The sequence below is a fragment of the Gallinula chloropus genome (assembly GCF_964237585.1).
Source record: "Gallinula chloropus genome assembly, chromosome: 3".
NCBI classification, from domain to species: domain Eukaryota; kingdom Metazoa; phylum Chordata; class Aves; order Gruiformes; family Rallidae; genus Gallinula; species Gallinula chloropus.
In genome coordinates this window covers 34,806,927-34,829,211 of record NC_140087.1, presented here as the reverse complement: position 1 = coordinate 34,829,211, position 22,285 = coordinate 34,806,927, and the positions used below count along the sequence as shown (strand labels likewise).

General features: G+C 46.1%; 1 protein-coding gene across 1 annotated transcript in view; it reads right to left on the bottom strand.

Annotated features, from left to right (window-relative positions):
- Positions 1-21,918, bottom strand: part of SLC22A3 (solute carrier family 22 member 3) — a 31,486-nt gene extending 9,568 nt beyond the window's left edge. Inside the window, exons 1-5 of the mRNA XM_084261372.1 lie at positions 21,212-21,918; positions 7,747-7,850; positions 4,629-4,783; positions 1,922-2,087; positions 765-882 (exon numbers count right to left, since the gene is read on the bottom strand). Coding sequence (XP_084117498.1) covers positions 765-882; positions 1,922-2,087; positions 4,629-4,783; positions 7,747-7,850; positions 21,212-21,625 — 957 coding nt within the window. The 5' untranslated portion in view covers positions 21,626-21,918. The remainder of the gene's footprint in view (positions 1-764; positions 883-1,921; positions 2,088-4,628; positions 4,784-7,746; positions 7,851-21,211) is intronic.
- Between the last annotated feature and the right edge of the window lie 367 nt (positions 21,919-22,285).

Sequence of the window (22,285 nt, the reverse complement as noted above, 5' to 3'; positions counted from 1 at the left end):
CATGTACTTAATGAAGTGGAAAGATAGTGGAGTATTGGTATAAATCAACTGGAAATTTCTATGCCCCCGTTGCCACATACCCCTTCTGGTGTGCACTTCATGCAAGGTCTACAATAATAGCAGGAATGGTCCTAGATAAGCATTGCTGCTTGGGCTGGATGGATGGTTTATGAAGCTTGTTTATCACCAGGCAAATAAAATCCCATGGAATTGTGAATAGCTATTTGGTGTTTCAGAAGAGTGGAGCTAATTACTGCTTGAGTTTCATCCAGAACTATATTATAGGATTTTAGTGAAGCACCATGCCTTTTTTATATAAACTGGGCTAAATTTGAAGGTTCTTCCTTGCTTAAAAGGAACTATGAGAAAGACCTAGGTAAGATACTAAGCTGTGGGAACCCAGGTTGCCAACTACCTGTTACAGTGTGCCACACACCTGATGATATCCCTTCCTGACAGGATGGAAGTACCATTGTCCCTCAGGCTACTTTCTGATATTTCCCCCAAGGTTTTAAAGCAGGAGTGTCACAAATGAAAGACCTAATTCATTGGTTTGCAGACTTCCATTTTTAGCCCATGTCTTTCCAGCCAGTTCACTTTTACCCTCTTGCAATTAACAAGGTAGGTATGGGACTTATTCTGGTGTGGCACTTCAAGAGTGTTGCCCATCACATAAAGAGAATTACATTTTAACACAACTGAACCTTCAAAAGAGTTATAAAGTTGAGAGAAAAAAACCCTCTTGCTCAAACAGATGACAATACCTCTGAGTAATGTGGTGAGAGATATTTCCCATTGTGTTTTGCAATGTTGTGCATGATTTTTAATGCCTTCTCTCCCTTTTTGCGTGTCAGGAGCCAACGTGGAGATTCAGGAACCACCCTGTAAAAATACAGAAATCATAGATAGTGTGTTTGCCCTTTAACATCATAAGTAAATCAAAGTCCTTTGCCTTTTGCCTGTGTTAATACACAACACATTGTTTTTTTCAGTCTTTGGGATACAGAAACTTTTGTGGACTGCTTTTCCAGTCAGACTCCTACAAAATATCTGATCCTTGTGGGCAAGAAGGAAGAAAATAGACTATATCAATACTCTCCCAGGCGGAAGAATAAGAACTCTAACTATTGTATTTGCACAATGGATGTCAAAAGTATGATAACCAACAAGCAAACAAGGCACCTGTAGAACAGCAAGGAACAATGAAAGTCAGTGCTAAACACAGGTAGTACCAAGTACAGGCAGAGTTCTAGCTGTATCATTATAAGATAGGCATATATACACGCTCTCAAATGTACACACATTTTATATATGGGACACAAAGCAGTATTTGTTTGGTGTTCCGGGTTCTGCTAGCCTAGGGTTAAGATGATTCACAATTTAAAAGTTCACAACAAGCCCTGTTTAAAGAATCAATGTGCAGGAAGAGGGTATGTGGATTAGCTTCTTTGGATCCAGCCCTCAGGATGGTTGCACTCCACTGGGACAGATGTTCACCATGATATAGTGTTCTGCTTTCTCATTACCTACTGCCTAACTCAAGGGACCTGTAGAGCATGTTCAGGTTTGAATTGGGTATGCAATTAGAGGTAAAGGTGGGGTCCCAGGGCTGAAGGGAAGACCAGCCTTTGGTCAAGTTAACCAGATACACAGTCAGTCCCCGGCTAAGCAGTAGCAGATCAGGGGGCTGTGAAGGGCCAGCTTTGGCTGGTGAGAGAAACAAATCCTGGACAGAAAGAGGAAATTAATGTATGTCTGTGATTCACTAAAAAGAATTAGAAATGCCAAAATCAACAATGCACAAATATCTTCTTCTTAACCTACAACATCTCGCACACTGGAGCCTTTGGACAACAGCCCAGGTCTCAAGGTGCTTGAATGCCAGTAGTAGTAATGACAAGAACAATGACTGCAACATTACCAGTAGTAGAGCAGGAAGAGGAAGTTGGGCAGTGAAATGGCCAGCTGGATCCCCTGCCAGGTGGGAATCAAGTATGCAATTCCAGGGAGAATCATAATTCCCAGGGTGAAGAATATCTGAATCACAATCCCAACGATCCGCTGGTCAGAACCAACAATCTCTGTCACTGAGCAGAGGGCAAGCCAAAATAAACAACACAGGAACAAAACCGACTCGAAAGAACAATGTTAGTGGTGGAACATAAGGAAGGATAGTACCATGTCAGGTCAGAAGTCTGTCTAACCCAGTGTCTTGCCTTCAACAGTGTAAGCATGTCACCAAGACTGTCCAGGGCAAGCACAGGTGACATCTCCTCATCAGTTCAGCCACCGTTCTTCAGCTAGAGGGGTTTCTGACTGCATGCTTACTAGTGAATTAAATAGGGCCAGAGCAGGAGTTTGAGGGTGATCATGCTTAGTGGCAAACTGTTTGCACTCTTCCTAGCACAGTTTTGGCCTACGCCCCCTGCTAGAGGATCCTCCAGGCAAGGGCTGCTCTCAGCAGGTAACATGGACAAAGTGTCTGTGGGGAAGAAAGTTTAGCCATACTATGCTGGTTTCTCTGAGGGCTGAGGTATGGCATGGTGCACCGCTGGTTTTATTTATGAGTACAAAGATAGCCTTTGTAGTTGGGTTGGTTGGGGGGGTGTTTATACATTTTGGTAGATTTTTTTATTCTGTGAATGTGTCTAATAGCCTCTGAAACCCACGTAAGCCCATATCTCAGGCCATGAGATCTGTAACTGAGATGAGCAATCCATGAAGTGTCCGTTTCAAAACTGTCACCACTACCTAGCCTTCAGGGTTCTTACCTTGATTTATAATACACAGAAAACAGCTCTTGGTTTTTAGTTTTACTAAAGAAGATATGATTTTAGAAATAACAGTGATTTGATTCAGCTGGGAATGCAGGCAGATATGACACCATAACTACTTCTTCACATCTGCACAGTTCAGGGGCAATTCCATTGCCTAAAAGTAGTGGCTCAGCACTGGCCCAGGAAGAGACGGGTTGTACATATAAGGAAAGTGAGGTCCTTGCTGTCATTCTGAAGCCCAGAGCAGTAGCTCAGGAGATAGATGTATTAATGGCAACCATCCTTCTGGTGATGTATATACGTCTTTTACAAGGTATTAGGTTGGTAAATACTCTGAGTGATTCCGGACACAAGTAGCTCTTTGATGGGATATAAATGAAATTGCTCTCTCCAAGAATTAAGCATCTTGCTTAGGGCCGTGGTAATGCACTGTCCCCTGGGGTGATGCATATCTGAACCTTTCCCTCAAGTCAGGCAGTCTGCTCTGAGCGTGGCAAAAATGTTCCTTTCTGTTAAAATGTGTCCATCTTAAGGAAGCCAGGAGTCTGTCATAAAACATTTTACTGCTTAGAGCACTTGTCAAAGATTTAGGATAAAATCTCAGTTTAAAATTAGGCCATGTGTTTGGAAGTGAGGAGGAAAGCAGCTTTAGCTTTGTCCAGTAAACTTCATCACTTCTGGGCTTTCTTTAGATGCTGTGAAGGCTAGACAGGTGGCTGGAGGAAGCACCTACATCACCATGGTCTTCCCAGATCTCACTGCAACTGTTTATGTCTGGTTGCAATTCTGCTCTCACTCGTCTAAATTCCACCAGGGATTAAAAAAAAAAAAAAGAAGTCACAGGCTTCACAGACTACAGTGATGGTGCAAATTTTTGCACTATATAATGTTATCACTGTGCTTTGGATTATCTTAGTTGATGCTATTTATAATAAAAGATTCCCTTCCTTTTCCCTTTTCAGGAAATAGTACTCCCCATATGGAGCCTGGTGCCCAGACTGTGAAGAAATCTCTGAGTATCTGTGGAAGATGTTAAGACTCTGCCAAAATGAACTATGTTCCTGTTTTTGTGTCCTTTTTGATTTGAGTTTTGCTCTGCAGATTTTGCTCCACTTGGTGATCTTCTACATAAAAGAAAACTTTTATATATACACATTCTACTCCTCCAGCTTGTAATTATTTATGTTAATTCCTCCCCATCAGAGTCCATAGATTAGATAGCTGTAAAAACCTTCAGCTAACATCCACAGAAAGTGATGCATTGCTGCTGAATTGCCTATGGCCAGCTGCACACAGGTGTACTCAGACACCACAGCCATGGGTACAGAGAGAGTGTCCGAGTGGTTCTGAAGGACACATCACTCTTGCTAGTCTGCTGTAGTGCACTGCTTCTTCCTTGCTCTTCTCCATGGGATCCTGTCAGGCCAGGCAGGCATCATTTCCATCTCATAGCAGTAGTGAGTAACAGGAGGAGTTTGCTCTTACGGCCGTTCTCAGAGGCCACCTCTGTACCAGCAAATCAGCAGATGCTGCCGTGTCATGAAACATTAGACTGTTTAGCTGCTAGAAGGGTCCCCAGCATCCTCTGGACACAGGCCAGTGACTGCTTCCACAAAAATTCAGTTCAGGGACAAGCTTAGAGCAAGTTACAATTTACATACAGCCACCTTATCTTTGAGGACAAACACATTAACTAGGATGGAGTTGGGTTATTCATTGTCTGCCGACCCCAGGGACAGTGCTTTGCTCCCGGGAAAGAATATTATCAAGAGCAGGCATAGCTGGACTCTTCACCCTCCAAAACTCCCTCACTTTTACTAACCAGAAAAGAAAGAAGAGAACAGTTCTCACCGATCACGTAGCACGTCATCCAGGTTCCCTTGCCAAACACACCTTGGAGAAAACGGAAGATCAAAAATACAGTGAAGTTTGGTGCGAATGCCACTATGATACCACATATCCCATCCCCTAGACAGGAGAGCAGGTAGATGAGGATTCTGCCATATCTGTTGAAAGAAAAGGAAAAGAAAGTGAAAATCATGAAAAGCCACAGTGATGTTTGTTTCCTGGCATCTGATTTTAATGCTAGATCTCAAGGTGCCTTTTTAGATTGGCCTTGTTCCAAAGGAAGACTGCCCAAAACTTTGGAGTGTTAAAGATATGGGACTCTTTTCCCTACAACAGTTATTACTGTCTTTATGTCACTAATTTTAAAACTACTGATGTCCTCACCAGCCCCCTTTTTATTTTAGAAAACACATTCTCTTTTTGTAGTTAAATGAAATAAGGGCAACATTTGTTGGGAATTTCTGTTTTCACAAACTATCTCCTAATAGTAATTACAGCCAGCTCTGTGAAATTTCTTCTTTTATTACTTTATGTCTCTTTCCACTGCTTTATTTAGATTTAAGACTCTTTGTTTTCAAGTTCTGCCTAATGTTTTCATGAGTCTCATTTTCCAGAAAAAAAAAAATCATCATTAATAGGTGTGCATAAGATAAGCATTAATTTAAAACAAAACGAAGAACTCCAAAAAACCCAAACCAAAACAAAACCCCAAAAACAACAACAACCAAAAACCCAACCCTCCCTGTAGTTTTATGACAACTGTGTCCTTTGACACACAACTAGAATTTCCACTTTGATCTCTTCTGTGCTATGAGAGCTGTGTCAGAGAGTTGTGGCGAATGGAGCTAAATCCAGCTGGCAGCAGGTCACAAGTGGTGTTCCCCAGGGCTCGGTGCTGGGGCTGGTTCTGTTTAACATCTTCATTAAGGATCTGGACAAGGGGATGGAGCACACCCTCGCTAAGTTTGCAGACGACGCCAAACTGTGCAGGAGTGTCAGTCTGCTGGAAGGCAGGAAGGCTCTGCAGAGGGACCTGGACAGGCTGGATCATGGGCAGAGGCCAACTTTATGGGGTTCAACAATGCCAAGTGCTGGGTCCTGCACTTTGGTCATGCTACAGGCTTAGGGCAGAGTGGCTGGAGAGCTTCCTGGAGGAGAAGGACCTGGGGGTATTAGTTGACAGCTGGCTGAACATCAGCCGGCAGTGTGCCCGGGTGGCCAAGAAGGCCAACAGCATCCTGGTCTGTATCAGGAATAGTGTAACCAGCAGGAGTAGGGAAGTGATTGTTCCATTGTACTCAGCTCTGGTGAGGCCACATCTCAAGTATTGTGTTCAGTTTTGGGCCCCTCTCTTCAGGAAAGATGTTGAGATGCTGAAGCATGTCCAGAGGAGAGCAACGAAGCTGGTCAAGGGTCTGGAGCACAAGTCCTATAAGGAATGGCTGAAGGAGCTGGGGCTTTTTACTCTTGAGAAAAGGACGCTACGGGGAAACCTTATCGCTCTCTACAACAACCTGCAAGGCGGTTGCAGAGGTGTTGGGGTGGGTCTCTTCTCTCAGGTAACAAGCAGCAGGATGAGAGGAAATGGTTCAAATTGCACCAGGGGGACTTAGGTTAGATATCAGGAAGAATTTCTTTACTGGGTTATCAAAGCATTGGAACAGGCTGCCCAGGAAGGTGGTAGAGTCACCACCCCTTGAGGTATTTAAAAGGCATGTAGGTGTTGTGCTTAAGGATATGTTCTAGAGGCAGGCTAGGTGGTGTTAGGCTGTGGTTGGACTCATTGATCTTAAGGATCTCTTCCAACCCAGGTGATTCTATGATTGTTGTTAGTTTTAGTAGAAGAAACTGTGAAAACTGATGCAGCTGTTTTGCTCACTAAAATGTATTTGCACAAATATTTGTTCATTTTGTTCAAATTGTTTCATAAGAAGAATTTATATAGGACAAAATCAGGGTATTTTCAACCAGATCCATTCTTCTGAGTGGTGTCAAGGAGACAAGGGTCCACTGGTCTGGCTGCAGCATTGCTGCTATCCATGTGCAACATTCATAATTGTAGTTACATTGTGATTGAAACACAAATACTCCTAGACGTATAGTTTTGCTTTAGTAGCTACCTGCAATATCTCTACTCTTACACAGACTTCAGTGCTGTTATCATAACTGTGCTGCCAGGCACCGAGCAGAGACATCCAGTTAGCCAGTGCCATGGCATCTTTTCCACCTTACTTTATCCCTTATAACTGTATTTCTTGGAAGGACCAGATTTTCTTTAGAAGCATTTTTGTTTATTAAATCAAAATTTGCTATCTGAGATGACGTTCCAGATAATTCTGTAAGTATTCCTGTGTACAAAGACATCATACATTAAGTTATTATTATTTTTACTACAGGCACCAAAGAAAAATAACACAGGCAGAAAGAATTTACTTTCTGACCTGAAGCAATGTTTCTGCCAGTAAAATCATCAGTGGTGCTTCACATAGGTTGACTAAAATTAATTGTCAGCACAAAGCACAAACCAGGCTCCCTCTTCTAAGAGCAAGGTAGAGCTTATGGGAGCTCCCTGCTCTGGAGCAGGTTGGCTGTTTGAGCTTGAATATCACCCACATGTTCTTCTTGGTATTCACCCAGGTCTAACACAGTTGAGGACCAGCTGGAGGGAGCTATGACCTCAGTGGTAAGTGTATGAGTCCAGCCTGTCAACAGAGAGACCCTTCCTTCTTTTTTCAAGTAGCTGCTTTCTTCATCAGTGGCGCCTATTAAACATCCTCCAGTAAACACCAGTCCAGAAAACTCTTCTGAATGCTTCCTTTTCATTTCTGTGTCCTTCTGCCCTTCCTGGGTCCAGATGTGCACAGAAAACACTGGAAACCGCAAGAAAAGCTCTTTTCATGACATTTAATTTCCAAACAGCATCAGTAAGAACGATGGCGTGAAGTTTCCAGCCCAAAAGGAAATGATGATTGCATGGGATGAGTTTTGTTAACCCAGGCTGGGGATGTTTATCCAAAGTGAATTAAACCTTCAAAGTGTTGATGCCTGCTTATTGCAGGTGGCACTACAAGTGATTTCACCTCCAAAAATAGGTCAGGAGCCAGCAGCACTTATACAGTACCTGTCTGCAGCGTAGCCCAGGGTGAATGCACCAGCCAGAAAGCCCAGATTGAGGATGGCCTGTGAGAGATCCAGCATCCAGGCATTGCTGCACACGAGGTTGTACTGAGGGAACAAAGGAGACACATAAACAATCCATGTGGGTCATTCATCATCCTCAGGGCAAAATGGTATAGAAACTGCATAGGACCAGGCAGGAAGGGGGAAGGGGAAAGAATCACAGCCATAGCAAGCGCTCTTCAAACTGTCATAAAGATAGAGGTAGAGCTGCTCCTTGCCAAAAGGATGCTATGCTTCATACATCATTTGTCCAGATACAGAAAGCAAATAGCTATTTTGCAAGCCAAACACAACACTGTTAAATATATTGTCATGGCAAAACCGCGGCTTGCTTTGGTGCAGAAGTGAGCACAGCTTTAGGCAATGAAAGTATCAGTTTATAGAAACTGTTTATTTCTTTTTCTTAGTGTGTTCTAGATAAAAACAAAACCACGTGGTCTCTGAGAAAACTGAAAACAGATCTCAGGTCAATTTTGGACACATTGAATATGTATTTTCTTGGTGTGCCTTTCCCAGACTTTTCTTACTCCTTAAGCAGTCTTAACTCTCTAATGTGACCTTACATGGGTGCATATTTGAAGAATTTATTAACATGGATTGAGGTGGCGATGGGCAGGGTGAAGGGACGGGTGAAGTGGTTAAGCGCAAGGAAGACAGACTAGGAATTAAAACTAAAATGAACCTAGTAGTTGTCTACTAGTAGATATCTACTTATCTACTAAAATGGATGAAGTAGTTATCCAGACAGCATAGAACTGGAAATTAGAAGTTCTTTGAGAATAAAGAAATACCAACTGCTGACTGCGGAGTTCTACAGACCTTATGGGAGTCAGGAGGGTTTGGTCCAGACCTTATGATCAATGCAGCTTCAGGACCAAGGGAAGCAGCTGCCACCACTTACCCTAGAGGGACCCTTGTGCTTTCAGGCATGAGATCTAAGAAATCTTTCTATTGTTAACAAGGTGCTGGTGTCACATCTGTGCTCACCAATACACATGCCGCAATACGGGTGCTCAAACAGCGTGTTCAAATGGGGTGGCCACAGGGTGGGTTGGAGAAATTAACAGCCTCTACTGCTGCTCACAGTTCTCCAGACTCTGAAATGTAGTGTCATGAGCCCAAGATGTGTCTTAGCCCATTTACCTGCTGTAATGCCCAGCAAGTATTTCCTGGGCCTGGGATTTCAGAGGTATCTCCTATGCAGGAGATACATAGGGCACCCAGACTTGGATTTCACTGAGCCTGAATTTGGACCAAATAATCTAAATACTCTCTAATGTTTATTTATGTACCTAAACAATAAACTTTTCTTCTAATATCCTGAACACCACACAGGTATCATTGATAATAATTTCTATGAGCTATGAGCTATTCTTCGCTTCTAAAAATTAAACTACTCAGTTTAATTTTTAAATTAATTAACTCCAAATGTATTTATTAGCAATGTCACTGACAGTGACTACAGCAGAGTCATTGTTAATTATGAGAAGTTTACTGGAATTCCATGATTTCTTTGGGGCTTTTTGTTTTTCTTGAAGCTGAAGGCCTGGGAACATTGTGACTCAGAACTGCAAATTCCAGTTCTCACAAGTGTGAAAAAAAACCTTAGCTAATAACCTCCTGGGCCCCTAACCTGATAGATATCACACCCCTACTGACATCAAACAAAGTCATGGTTTGCAGTCAGCCACATTTCTCTGGGGAGCCTGATCAGCCAAGCTAGATCATCAGCATCTGGCATCCACTTCTGTTAAGTCTTGAGCAGGAGCTGCAGAAACCTCAGCTTCCTCTGAGAGGAATAAAATCAGCTCCATACCCCAGAGGCGCAGAGAGGAGCCCTCACACCTCTCTTCCAGCAGTCCCCAGGAATAACAGATATCTGAGTCTGCCCTCTGTAGAGAGAGTTGTGTCCCAGAGAAGGTTAAGATGGCTCAGCATCTCACAAGCAGCTTAGCTCCTTGAAAGGTCAAACCTTGGAGAGAAGTACCAGGCTAAGAGATCATCAGGGACAGCTTCATACATGACTAGGTTTAAGAACCCTTCAGAGAATTGCCCAAGTCAGAAAGCAAAACATCTTCCAAGACTTGTGACTGCTCCTGACGAAGAGGGTCTTGAGAGATGACTCCTCCTCATAAACTAAAACAGCAAGGAGAAAAGGGGGAAGGGAACAAAAGCATTATTACTTCTTCAGAAACAGCAATAAATTATTGTGAGAACAAAATTAAAATTGCATGTGATAACTAAACCATTAAAGCAATGTCAAAGTAAGATGATGCTTACACATAGAACCCATAAATCATAGAATCATAGAATGACGTAGGTTGTAAGAGACCTTTAAGATCATCAAGTCCAATCACAGCCTAACCCTGCCTAGTCCACCTCTAGACCATGTCCTCAAGCACAACATCTACACGCCTTTTAAATATCTCCAGGGATGGTGACTCCACCACTTCCCTGGGCAGCTTGTTTCAATGCTTGACAACCCTTTCAGTACAGAAATTCTTCCTGATATCTAACCCAAATCTCCCCTGGTGCAATTTGAACCACTCCCTCTCGTCGTATCGCTTGTCACCTGAGAGAAGAGACCAACCCCAACATCTCTGCAACCGCCTTGCAGGTAGTTGTAGAGAGCAATAAGGTCTCACCTTACCTCTACAAAACATTGTAGAGCACTTTAGATCACCTCACCCCTAGTTTAAGTTCATGTTCAGAGACCAAACCCCAGATTTCTAATACCTATAAACCTCACAGGGATTGCAGCTCTCCCAAGACAAGGTTTCCCAAGACTCAGGAGGCTATTCCAGTAGCCCAAGTGACAAAACGTGATGGCAAAGGGAATCACGTGCAGTTCCAATGTGCAGTTCCAGGTGGGTGGCTGCTTCCCACCCTGCCAGGGCCAGTGCCAGCCCGGCTGCCTCAGGGGCACTCTCCCTGGAAAGGGCACCTGCCCTTCAAGGAGCAGAAGAGCAGCTACAAAGCTACGCAGGTAGCTGAGGAACTCAGCTCCCATGGTGGTGGTGGGTGGCTGTGCCAGTCAGCACTGGAGCCATGCCCAGGCAAGCAGACAGCCTGCACAGTGATGCCAGGAGGGACCAGCTCCAGCCCAGCCTTTGGGGTTTACACCTTTGATCCTTTTTCAAAGAGTGGATCAATTTTTTTAAATAATTTAATCCACCTTTACTGTAAACAGGCAATGAATAAACTGTCATGACAGAAGGCAGAACAGAAATGTGCCAGAAAGAGAGATGGAAACATATAGTTAGCAGAGAGGACAGCAATTTTAGATTATCTGAATAGCAATTTCAGGAGGCAGCTGAAACTAGCTCTTGGCTAAAAATATAGCAAAATATTTTAAATATTCTGGAAAATATGATAGCAGAGAAAACTTCTAAGAAACTATGAGCTTTTTCTGAAGACATTAGTGACAAAATGCCAACTGTACTCTCTTAAGTTTGTCCTGTGCTTTGGTATTTTCTGGTACAGATAAGCATTCTCAGACCTTTTCTTTTTGCTTGACATAGCACCTAGCATTTAAGTCAATACCCTGCTAATGCCTTGCTTTTCATTTGCAAACATAACCTTTAGAGGGGAATGTAACCTTTAAAAGAGCAATGCACACCCTGCAGAGATATTTTTCTGATCCAAGCTGCCTGCTAGACACACATCACCACTTCAGCTGAGAAATGGTTGGGTTGTGCCTGATAGTTATCCCCATCTGCATCACTTGGAGGAAAAGCATCTGCAGTTGTTTACCCAGGGTTTCAGCCTGTCTCAGCCAATAGTTCTACATAGAACTCCCCTAAAACATCTCCCATGTCCCTTGATAGTGGCACTCACAAAAGAGAGGTAGTGCCTCCTCGCTGCTTCTGAACAATCTTACACCTCTCTAGGCATGGGCTGATGTTAAGGCACCCACCATGCAGGCTGCTCCTGTGCCCAGGCAGAAGCAGTCCACACTGAAACTCACTGACCAAGAGCACTTCCATGCAAATACCCAGTGGCATCAAGGAGCAGAAGAGCTCTCTCTATCAGAAACCATCTCCTGCTGTGAGTAATAGGAGATCCCATTCCCTGAAATTACACATTCTTCTCATAACGTGCCAAAAAAATCTGAGTATACAGTCTTTAAATGTCACAGACTATCCTCCCATGATCCCACTTGGTTTCCAAAGTTGGTAACATGAAGAGTCAAAAACTCTGGGGCTCTCCCTCTGTCTAGACCACAGCTGTCTGGCTGGGGTTTTATTTGTTTTCTTCCTGAACATTAGAGTTCGGCATCTCAAGGGAAGAGGAGCTCCGGCTCATTGATGAGCATCACACAATCCTTGGCAAGCTTCCCTTCAGAAGTGTCACCTCTACAGCTCCAAGAACACAATGCTGCTGCTGCTGCAAAATTTTGGATTCACACTGGAGAAAAATTTGAGGGAAGTTGGAGTGGGGATGGCTTACCATGCAGTCGTCCCCCACTGTGCATTTGCACATGTCTCTGTCCACAAAGTGTCCCCACAGTGCACGTGTGTGCCGTGAAGTAAACATTTCTGCTTTCCCTTGAATAAACTCACCTGGGACAACCCAGCAGAGAGGAAATCTCACCATGCCCTGTGTTCAGTCCCCGTTCCTATACAGACGTGAAATTTAGTTGCTAAAACATTTACTGCAGTGTAAGGGGAGGATTTGGAAAAAGAAAGGAAAGCCTTGGGGGTTTTTGGCCCTGACCTTAAGCCTATTCATTTGCCTGTATAGCACTGGCTACACCTAGACACTGCTAAAACCTAGCCAGCCAGGTCCTCTTTGCAGTCATCAAGAAGGTGAACTAGCTCGGCTGGCCAGCTCCAGCTAAGGGCACGTTCTCTTCCTCAGAATTGCTATGCTCCCTGTTAAGCCACAGTTGTTTAACCTGGCCAGCAGCTAAAACACCCCCCCAGTCCTTCACTCACTCCTCCCCAGTGGAACTGGGGGAGGTAAAACTCATAGGTTGAGATAAAGACAGTTTAACATGACAGAAAAGGTAATAATAATAAAATAATATACAGGTGATGGTACAGTTGCTCACCACCCACAGACCACCTCTGCCCAGCTAGTTCCAGCCTCCAGCCAGCTTCCCCCAAGTTATGTACTGAGCATGACATGTGGTATGGAATGTCCCTTTGGCCAGTTGGGGTCACCTGTCCTGGCCGTGTCCCGCCACAGCTTGTGCACCCCTAGACTACTCACTGGTAGGGTGGGGTAAGAAGCTGATAACACCTTGACTTGGTGTAAACACTCCCTAGCAATGAACAAAATATCAGTGTGTTCTCAACATGATTATCGTCTTAAATGCAAAACGCAGCACTGTACCAGCTGCTGGGAAGAAAATGAACTCTAACCCAGCTAAAACCAGGACAGCCTCTCCCTGCCTAAGTGCATGCACCCAGCACAACTCTGCAACTCATGTCTACATTCAGTGCTGCACTTGCCTGCATGATTTCTATCCACTACACTAACCTGATCACCTTCTATGACATGGTGACCCACTTAATGGACAAGGGGAAGGCTGTGGATGTGGTCTACCTGGACTTCAGTAAAGCCTTTGACACAGTTTCTCACAACATTCTGACTGAGAAACTGGCTGCCACTGGCCTGGACAGGTGGACACTCAGCTGGGTTAAAAACCGGCTGGAGGGACGGGCTCAAAGGGTGGTTGTGAATGGAACCAAATCCAGCTGGAGACTGGTCACGAGTGGCGTCCAGTCTTATTCAACATCTTTGTCAGTGACCTGGATGAAGGGATTGAATGTTCCCTCAGTAAGTTTGCAGATGACACTAAACTAGGAGGAAGCGTTGATCTGCCTGAGGGTAGGGAGGCTCTTCAGAGGGATCTGGACAGGCTGGATCCATGGGCTGAGACCAAGCGGATGAAGTTTAACATGGCCAAGTGCAGAGTGCTGCACATGGGACAGAACAACCCCATGCAGCGCTACAGGCTTGGGGGAGGTTGGCTGGAGAGCTGGCAGGCAGAGAAGGACATGGGGGTGTTGGTTGACTGCAGGCTGAATATGAGCCAGCAGTGTGCCCAGGTGGCCAAGAAGGCCAATGGCATCTTGGCTTGTATCAAAAACAGTGTGGCCAGTAGGTCTAAGGTGGTGATTGTGCCCCTGTACTCGGCATTGGTGAGGCCACACCTGGAGTACTGTGTGCAGTTCTGGGCTCCTCATCGTAAGAAGGACATTGAGGTCCTCGAGTGAGTCCAGAGAAGGGCAACCAGGCTGGTGAAGGGGCTGGAGGGCAAATCCTATAAACAACAGCTGAGGGAGCTGGGGCTGTTTAGCCTGGAGAAGAGGAGGCTGAAGGGGAGACCTTATCACCTTCAACTACCTGAAGGGAGGTTGTAGAGAGGTGGGCGATGGTCTCCTTAGCCAGGAGATAGGACAAGGGGAAATGGCATGAAGCTGTGCCAGGGCAGGTTTAGATTGGATGTTAGAAAAAAATTTTTACTGAAAGAGTTGTCAGGGGCTGGAACAGGCTGCCCAGGGAGGTGGTTGAGTCACCTTCTCTGGATGTGTTTAAAAAAAGGGTAGATGAGGTACTTAGGGATATGGTTTAGCTTAGGATGGAATTGGTTGGACTTGATGATCTTCCAAGGTCCTTTCCAACCTTGTGATTCTGTAAAAAAGCACAGTGTGCCTGATGAACACAGCCTCCTTCCATTTAGGGAGTTGTCTAGGAAAGGTTGTGCTGCCCAAATTGCTAAACAATTTCCATCTGCACTCCCTTCCTCTTGGCCTTGGCGATGACCTGCCATCCTGGGCAGAAGTGAGGTGCTGTCAGCAGAAACAGGCAGCAGGAACCAGCTCCTTCAGGACATCCCTTTCTGTAGTGTCCTTAACAGAGTAGGAAAATCAGTCCCTTCCACCCTGATGGCCTTTGGTACGGGCAGCCACACGCTGCTTGGAAATACATCCCTGTGATGAATGTTTTCCCACCTTCTAGAGGCTTGAACAGCAACATGAAGTCCTAGTGCAGACTTACAGCAGCAGTGGTGTGGCTGGAAGGAACTATGCTGGCACCCTTTGCTGATCCCTAAAGCCGCAGCAAACCACTAGTGGGAGATTTCCCTGTGAGAAGGAAGAGGTTTTGCCCTGGGTCCCTGTAGTTCATTAGTGGGGTAATCTCCAGAGGAGGAGTGGGAACTGGCTGAGATCGAAACAAAAGAAGTGCTTGTACATGACTAATGACTGGAAAACATGGGGGCTGTGGCAACTTCCCATTTCTTCCGATCTTTGGCATAAAGAAAACAGTTTCCTTTTAAGTTTGACACACAGAATAACCACAGATCTATAATTCCTGGTACTTCATGCACCAGGCAAGTCCCAAAAACTTCAGCACACCAATCCCTGTAGAAATGCATTCCTTTAAAGGACAACATGTCATTTAAAGCTGGTCACAATGTAGCAACTTTGAGTAGGAGTTTGGAAGCACTTTACAGCCTGTTACAATTATATTTCAAAACGATGAATGAAATTCTGGTCGATGAAAAGACGTACAGTGATTCCTCAGCCCAATTACAGCGGCATACTGAGAGCCCACACATACATCTTAAGTGGCCAAACAGAGGCTGGTTCACCCTTCCGCTCCTACTGACAAACAGTTTAGGGCAATGTTAATGGTTTAAAGAAACCTGGGAGATATCAGGCTGTTGCTGCATGTTCCTCAGTTGTTTCCGGGCAACTCTTCATCTCTCTTGCTCTTGGGGCTGTTCAACTTCTGCCTTTCACATGCCCTTACCTCAACAGAACATCCTGCAAGGACATGCAGTGAAAAGGGAGAAACTACTTTTTTTTTTATCTTTATGTCAAGGCTTCTGTCCAAGTGCTAAGGGACTAAGCAAGGACACTGTCCTCCATGCCTTGTTTCAAAGCAAACACTTAAGAGAACAAGTGGAGTCAGCCTTTACCCTGCTCCCAGGGCACTGTGGCTCCAAGCCTGAGTAACAGGTTAGCTTTGAAAGCTTTGGAGGTTTCCCTCCTGTGCATGGCCCAAGGCCCAGCTGGTGCCTTTGCATCCCTGTCACTCAGGTCACCTGGACTCATTGAACCTCCTCAGACAGAAGACCTATCTGTCCTTCTGTTTTCCTATTTATATCCACAGCCAAAGCAAAGGGAAGTGTAGAAATTCATCACCTCTTAAAGGTAGGTGGGAAAAGCTGCTGTCCTAAAAACAGCAAGGAAAACCAAGGCTTAAACCCTCCATCAGTACCAGCTGGCTTGATGGCAATGACAGAATATAGCCCCACTGGTATAACCAGAGCAAGTAAGGGCTCCAGCCCCTCTCATGCAGGGAAACCTTCCTAAGATACACTAATGAGTTCACTCAGTACTTTGAGGGTGAGTTGCATTTTTTTATTGCCTTGGAGGTGGTCAGCAAAAGGACCACCTGTGCTTTCTCCACTCCCAGCTTGACTGCCGTGTTGTCAACTCCTCTGAGGGACTGCAAAAACTATGAGACAAACATTGTTGCTTTTCTTACAGGTTTCTCTGCAAATGCTGTCTGACTTACTTGCTGAGAGAGCTGGTAAGCAGAGAAGTAAGATTAATTCCCAAGAAATTCAACAGGATATGTTCAGATGATCAATTGTTCACCTCAGACCTCACACTTTGGCAATAAAGCATTGCCAGGTCTCAAAATGACATGATCTACAGCATGAAGACTTGCTGTAGACGGGGCATGTTAGAAGCAGGGCCTTCTGCTGAACTCCAGCCAGCAAAGATCGTTAATAAGCCTAAAATATACCACCTCTGCTGGAACTGCTGCTGACCACCTAGACTTCCCTTTTCCATTCATCCACCACCACAGGCCATTCAACCTGTAATTCATGCACACACCTCTAGGAGTCATTGCCCTGAAAGTGTCTGAATGAAATGGTTGTCCCTCTGCAAACTTGCTGGCAGCTGCCCTTTCACAGCAACACTAGACTTTCTCCACTAGGATGAAAGTACTTGGTGCCAAGGCCCAACAGTATTAGAGATCAGTGACTTGGTCTTCAGCACTGTTTCCTGGATAAATCATGTTTATTTACTCTATGTCCTGGTGATGTGTGTCACTCACAAAGCTCACCCAGCGGGAGATGGCAGGAAGCACACTTCCTACTTCGTTAGGGAGAACAGGGGGTGACCTGGGTTCCCTTCCAGACCCCCAGGCCAAAGCATCAGGCTGCAGCCCCCTCAGTCCGCTGCAGCCCCCTCAGTCCACTGCAGCCCTGCAGCACCCCTCTATTCTGCCTGCTCCAGATGCTGCACAGAAAGGCTGTCCTTTCCTGTCTTCCTCCCTCTGTGAGAGATGCTGCTGACACCAGCCTTCCCTCCCAAGCAGCGCCAGCCACCTGCTACAACAAGCATCATTTCAGATGGCATCAGCTGGCACTAGAGTCATGGATTTAGCTCGCTAATTACACCCACAGCCTCCTTCTCCAAGCAAAATCTGAGAAGCCATTGGGTTCCTGTCCCATCACTGACGCACACAGCTGCATCTTCCAGTTTCACGGGGAGCTGTGCAAGACCCGCTCAGTTAAACAGAAGCAGGCTGCCACAGGCCAAGGTCCCCTGTGCAGACCTACCACCTGTGACACCATTGCGTCAGAGGGGTTGCTGCCAAGTTTTACACATAGCGGAGGACTTTGCTGATATCTTGAAACCTTTACATCATCCCAGCTTTCATTTGCTCAACTCTAATTCAGGCACCATGGTGCTGGGCTGTGTGCAGCACCAGTGGATGACAGCTTCTCTGATCTGGATTGCCCTCAGAGAAAAGTCTGACCTAAAGCAAGGGAGCACAGATCCCCTTGGCATGCCACTGGGTAAGTACAGATCTCCTCTCAGAGCCTGTTAGACATCAAAATAAGATTTCAAAATGAACCTTTAGCACTCTGTCCCCTGTCACTAGACCAAGCTAGCTGGCTTTGCCATGTGTTGTTCCTGACATAATTTCTAATAGATTTGCTCTTCTCCTCAAATTCTGAAGGAGGAAAGCCCTGGTATGTTCTCACATCACCCCAGCACTGAAACTCAGGAGTCCGGCAGCACCAGGTGATGCAGGCACCTGTCCTGGTTTAGCCCCAGCCAACAGCTGAGCACCACATGGCTGCTCTCTCACTCCTAACCCCAGTGGGACAGGGCAGAGAATGGGAAGACAAAGGCAAACCTCAGGGGTTGGGATATGGACAGCATGTTTTCTGGGACAGCACAGGGAGAGGGAAAGAATGACAACAGGGCTTATAACAGAATATAGAATACAGGTGATACACAATGCAATTTTCTTACCTGATGACTGACTGGACACTCAGATCATCCCAGAGCCACACTGCCCCTCCCTGACTGGCCCCTTTTATGTTGAGCATGATGTCATATGATATGGAATACCCCTTCAGCTAGTTGGGTCACCTGTCCTGGCCATGTCCCCTCTGAGCTTCTGGTGAAAATTAACTTTATCCTAGCTGAAACCAGGGCACCCCTCGGGCATTGCTTGTACAGCAGTGGGCACTTTGCAGCAGTCCACATTCCCCCATTTTCCTCTGCTTCCTTCTGCCGATGCTACTGTGAACACATTTGCAGAAGTAAGCCGTTCAAGATGAGAGAGCGGCCAGCAAGCAGCATAATTCAGTCAGGCACAAATCAAAGCAGTGAAGTCAGGTACTGCAATACCATTCATTTTACAAGTCCTCATAAATCAGTCCCTCTGTCCATATGATTTAGCTTCTTTGGGCTGCTCAGAACTGATCGCAGTAGCCTCTCTCTGTGATACAACATCTTTTCCCAGCAAAGGCTTTACATGCCTGCATTTGCCCTCTGCCTCCACTGCCAAGCTGCAAATTCATACCAGGTCTGTGCTTGCCATAAGCCTGGAAGAGCTCCTTCAGTGTCTTGACTTTATTTTTTCTCTCTCTCTCTCCCTCCTCCTGAAGGTATGTCCTTCAGACTGTCATGTAACTCATCCTTTTAACTTTGTCTCCCTGGTCACTTCCACTGTTGCTTCAGCCAGAAATCTTAAGGTTGTTTAAAGACACAGAAAAATTTTTGCACGTGTGGTCAGAATGAAACATTTACAAGTAGACACATGAGAAAATACATGTTCAGTGATCTGATTAATGAGAGCACAGATCTGCTTAAATTGTGTCATGATTTGTTACAACCTCAGCTGAGCAAAAGGAGACTACAGTTAAGTCTGTGTTTTAAGTTGTCTTGCTGGACTTTAGTAGATATCAACTAGGGAACCTTCTTTGGCAGGGAAGGTGGAATCGTTGATCTCTTGAGGTCCCTTCCAACACCTACGATTCTGTGAATCTGTGATTCTGTGAACTTCCCATTAGTAGATATCAACCTCATACAACACATTAATAGACATCAAGTTCCTTGTAATAGCTAATCTTAAAGCAACTGAGACAGGATGTGCATGCCACAAATTTTCTTTTTAGATGAAGAAACAACCCTGTGGGATGTGGTTTATCTGCCAAATGTTGCAAAACTGGGAACAGGACACAAATGCCACAAGTGTCACAGCCCAGTGCCCTCCAGATGAGGTGTCCCTGCCCAGCAAGAGTCCCTTCAGGAGCCTCAGTAACAGCAGTAATGGGACCTGCTGTCCCAGCACAGGAGACAGTCCCAGCCAGTTCCTACTTGCGGATGGTTTCTCCCTTGCTTTCCCAATGTATGCCTTTGGGAGCACATGTGGAGAGCATTTCCACAAGGTATTTGCCAGAGAACATTGAACCTTTCACTCCTGTTTACTGCTGCAGCACGAAAACCGGTTTCGTTTTCTCTTAGCTGTACCCAGGGGCTCAGCATTGCTGAAAAATCACAGCGGCTTTGTTAGACAGACAAGCTACTGCCATAAATGTACTCTGAGCAGCACAATCTTATGGACACAACCTACATGCTTTCACCTATGGCAAGGCTGAAGGCGAGGCGGGGAGGAAAGCATAGCTAGAATGGCTATTGCAGAGTGCCCAAGTAGAAGATACCATGACTTAACACTTTGCAGTTGGCTCCGGAGACAGGCTGTGGCTCCTGGGCAGCATTCAATCTCCTGCACACCCCAGCCCTGGCTGGCGCTGCCTGCATGGGCAGAGACACGTCATTCCCAGGGACTAAAGTTTGACAGTAGCTCCCTGCATGTCACTCGTGGCCGTCTGAGCAGCCTTGATTTCGTCAATCACACACAAAAGCCAGTTCTGAAGCTTTGCTCTAGGGCCAGTCAGGTTCTCTGATTTATCTTCTCTTGAGCAGACATCCTGGCTTAAGCTGCTCAGGGTGGATGTCGTGCTCAGGGCACAAGGCTGCTGCTCTGAAGAGCCTGAAGCCTGAGAGCAGATCCAGTGGTCCCTGATGGATGGTGGATTGAAAGGTTGGGATTTGCACTGCTTCTCAGTTCAATGTTTGATCAGGGTTTCACCTGCTGTGTGCCCTTCTCCGCGTTTCAGAGGGCATGGCACTAGTGCAAGCAGCTAGTTAAAAACCACAGCAGGATGCTCATGAGACAGGCAGGAGCCCGTTTTTTCCTTGACAAACTTCGCGATGCACCTTGATTTCCTAGCCAGCCTCTCTAAGTACACTTTATAGTTTTCATCATTGCATTGGTGGCAGTTACAGCCAGGATGACCTTAAAATGCATGCTCCTACTGTGCAGCCTGTCTGCTGGCGCCAGACCACAGCACATCCACGGCATGATTAGAGACAACACAGAAAATCTTCTAGGAACGTGTGTTAAATGGCCTTTCGCAGCCTCGTTAAAAAGCCACTCTATTTGCCAGCACTTACCGCTGGTTCTCTGGCTCTGACAGTTCAGGAAAAGCTGAATGATAGCTGTGGAATGATATGTGTGCCTGGGGTTTTTTTCTTTAGTAAGCATAATCATTTCTGCTGACTCCTGTGAGATCTCTCTCAGAAGGGCAGTACACCACCGGTTTTTCTTAGTACCTGTAGGCTTAAACATTCAGCACTGGAAATACAAGAATGGATAATAATACAGAGATCCAGATCAGCGAGTGGTATCAGTCAGCTACACTTGGGGTTTACACCTCTGAAGTTGTTGGCCCAAAATTGAGCACTGGAAGCCTCAGCTGCAAGGACTTAACTCTTTATTTTACTCTGACATTCCTTCTGTGACAGAGAAACCTCTGTGTGGGGTGCCTGGCTTTGTGTGGTGTGCTTGGCTTCGGAGAGCCACCCTTCATATCAGCTCACCTTCCCCTAAAAGCTTTATGCTGACACTTGATCGGATTCATTGTCTGGATTTGCTTGCGACTTGGAGGAAACAGATCTGGGAAGGCAAAGCAGCCACCAAAGCAACGATCCTTGCAGTGACAATCCCATTTTGCTGCCACAGTCTGGCACCAGCACAGAAGCCGCTGATTAGAGGATGGGGATTTTCCTTACCTCGCTGACGATGGATGAGTGGGGATGTTCATACACCCAGTTATCGTGGCATGTGGCAAGCGGCAGGTTGCCCACGCTGTGGTTGCCGTAGCGGGCAAGCGGGCTGGCGCAGCTGACCGAGGTGTCCCATGTGACATCCAGCCTCTCGCACTCTCCGATGGAGGACCCGTTCCCCTGGCGCAGGGGCAGTACCGTGAAGTTTCGTTCCTCTTCCAGCGCCCAGCCACACCGTTCGCTTAGTTCAGTTGCCCCGGGGATCCTGCACCAGAAGTTGCCAGGTGCCTTCCCAAGGAAAACCACGCTGGCAAACAGGAAAGAAAAAGTTATGCCCGTCTGACAAAGGAGGAAGAAGACCCTCTTTTGGAATCTTCCAAATTCACCGGCTTCCTTCAAAACCTCGTCAAACGACGGCATGATGCGCGGCCGCTTGGAGCAGTCCTAGAGATGTCCGAGTTTGCTCTCACGCTTCCCAACCACGGCTGGGACTTCCTACAAACGCGACCGTCCGCCTCGCCTCCCCTCTCCTCGCTCCTCTCTTCTCATGTGCTGGCACACGGGGACGCACGGAGGCGCGCTGGTGTCCGGCGCCGGCGGTACGAGCGGAGCCGCGACGGGGCGACGCGGCGGGCGGGCATATGCGAGCGCGGACTCAGGGCATGGCAAGCGGCGTGGGGTTCACACGCGGGCGGGGAGGAGTGTGATTTAAAGCCCGCAAACTTATTGTAGGGGAGGAGGGGCGTGCGTTTCCTATTCATCACGAATGTTAAACAGATTATGTAATAAAACCAGTTAACTCCTTCGGGGCGAGCAAGCCGCGAATGCCAGCTCCGGCTGCGGCTGCGATAAATTAATGGGTGCGGAGATAGAGCAGGGAGTTTAAAGGGAAAAGGGCACAGAAGCTGTTGTAAAAAGCGGCGGTGAGTGATGCAGCCTCTCTGCGGGACGGCAGGGGCAGAAAGCAAGTTACTTCAGAGAGAGCCATAAAGTCTTTCCTTCGGCAAACAGAAGGGAATATTGTGGCAATGTTTAATTGCTTTTCCAAAGCGCTGCTTCACCATCTGAACAGATTTAATT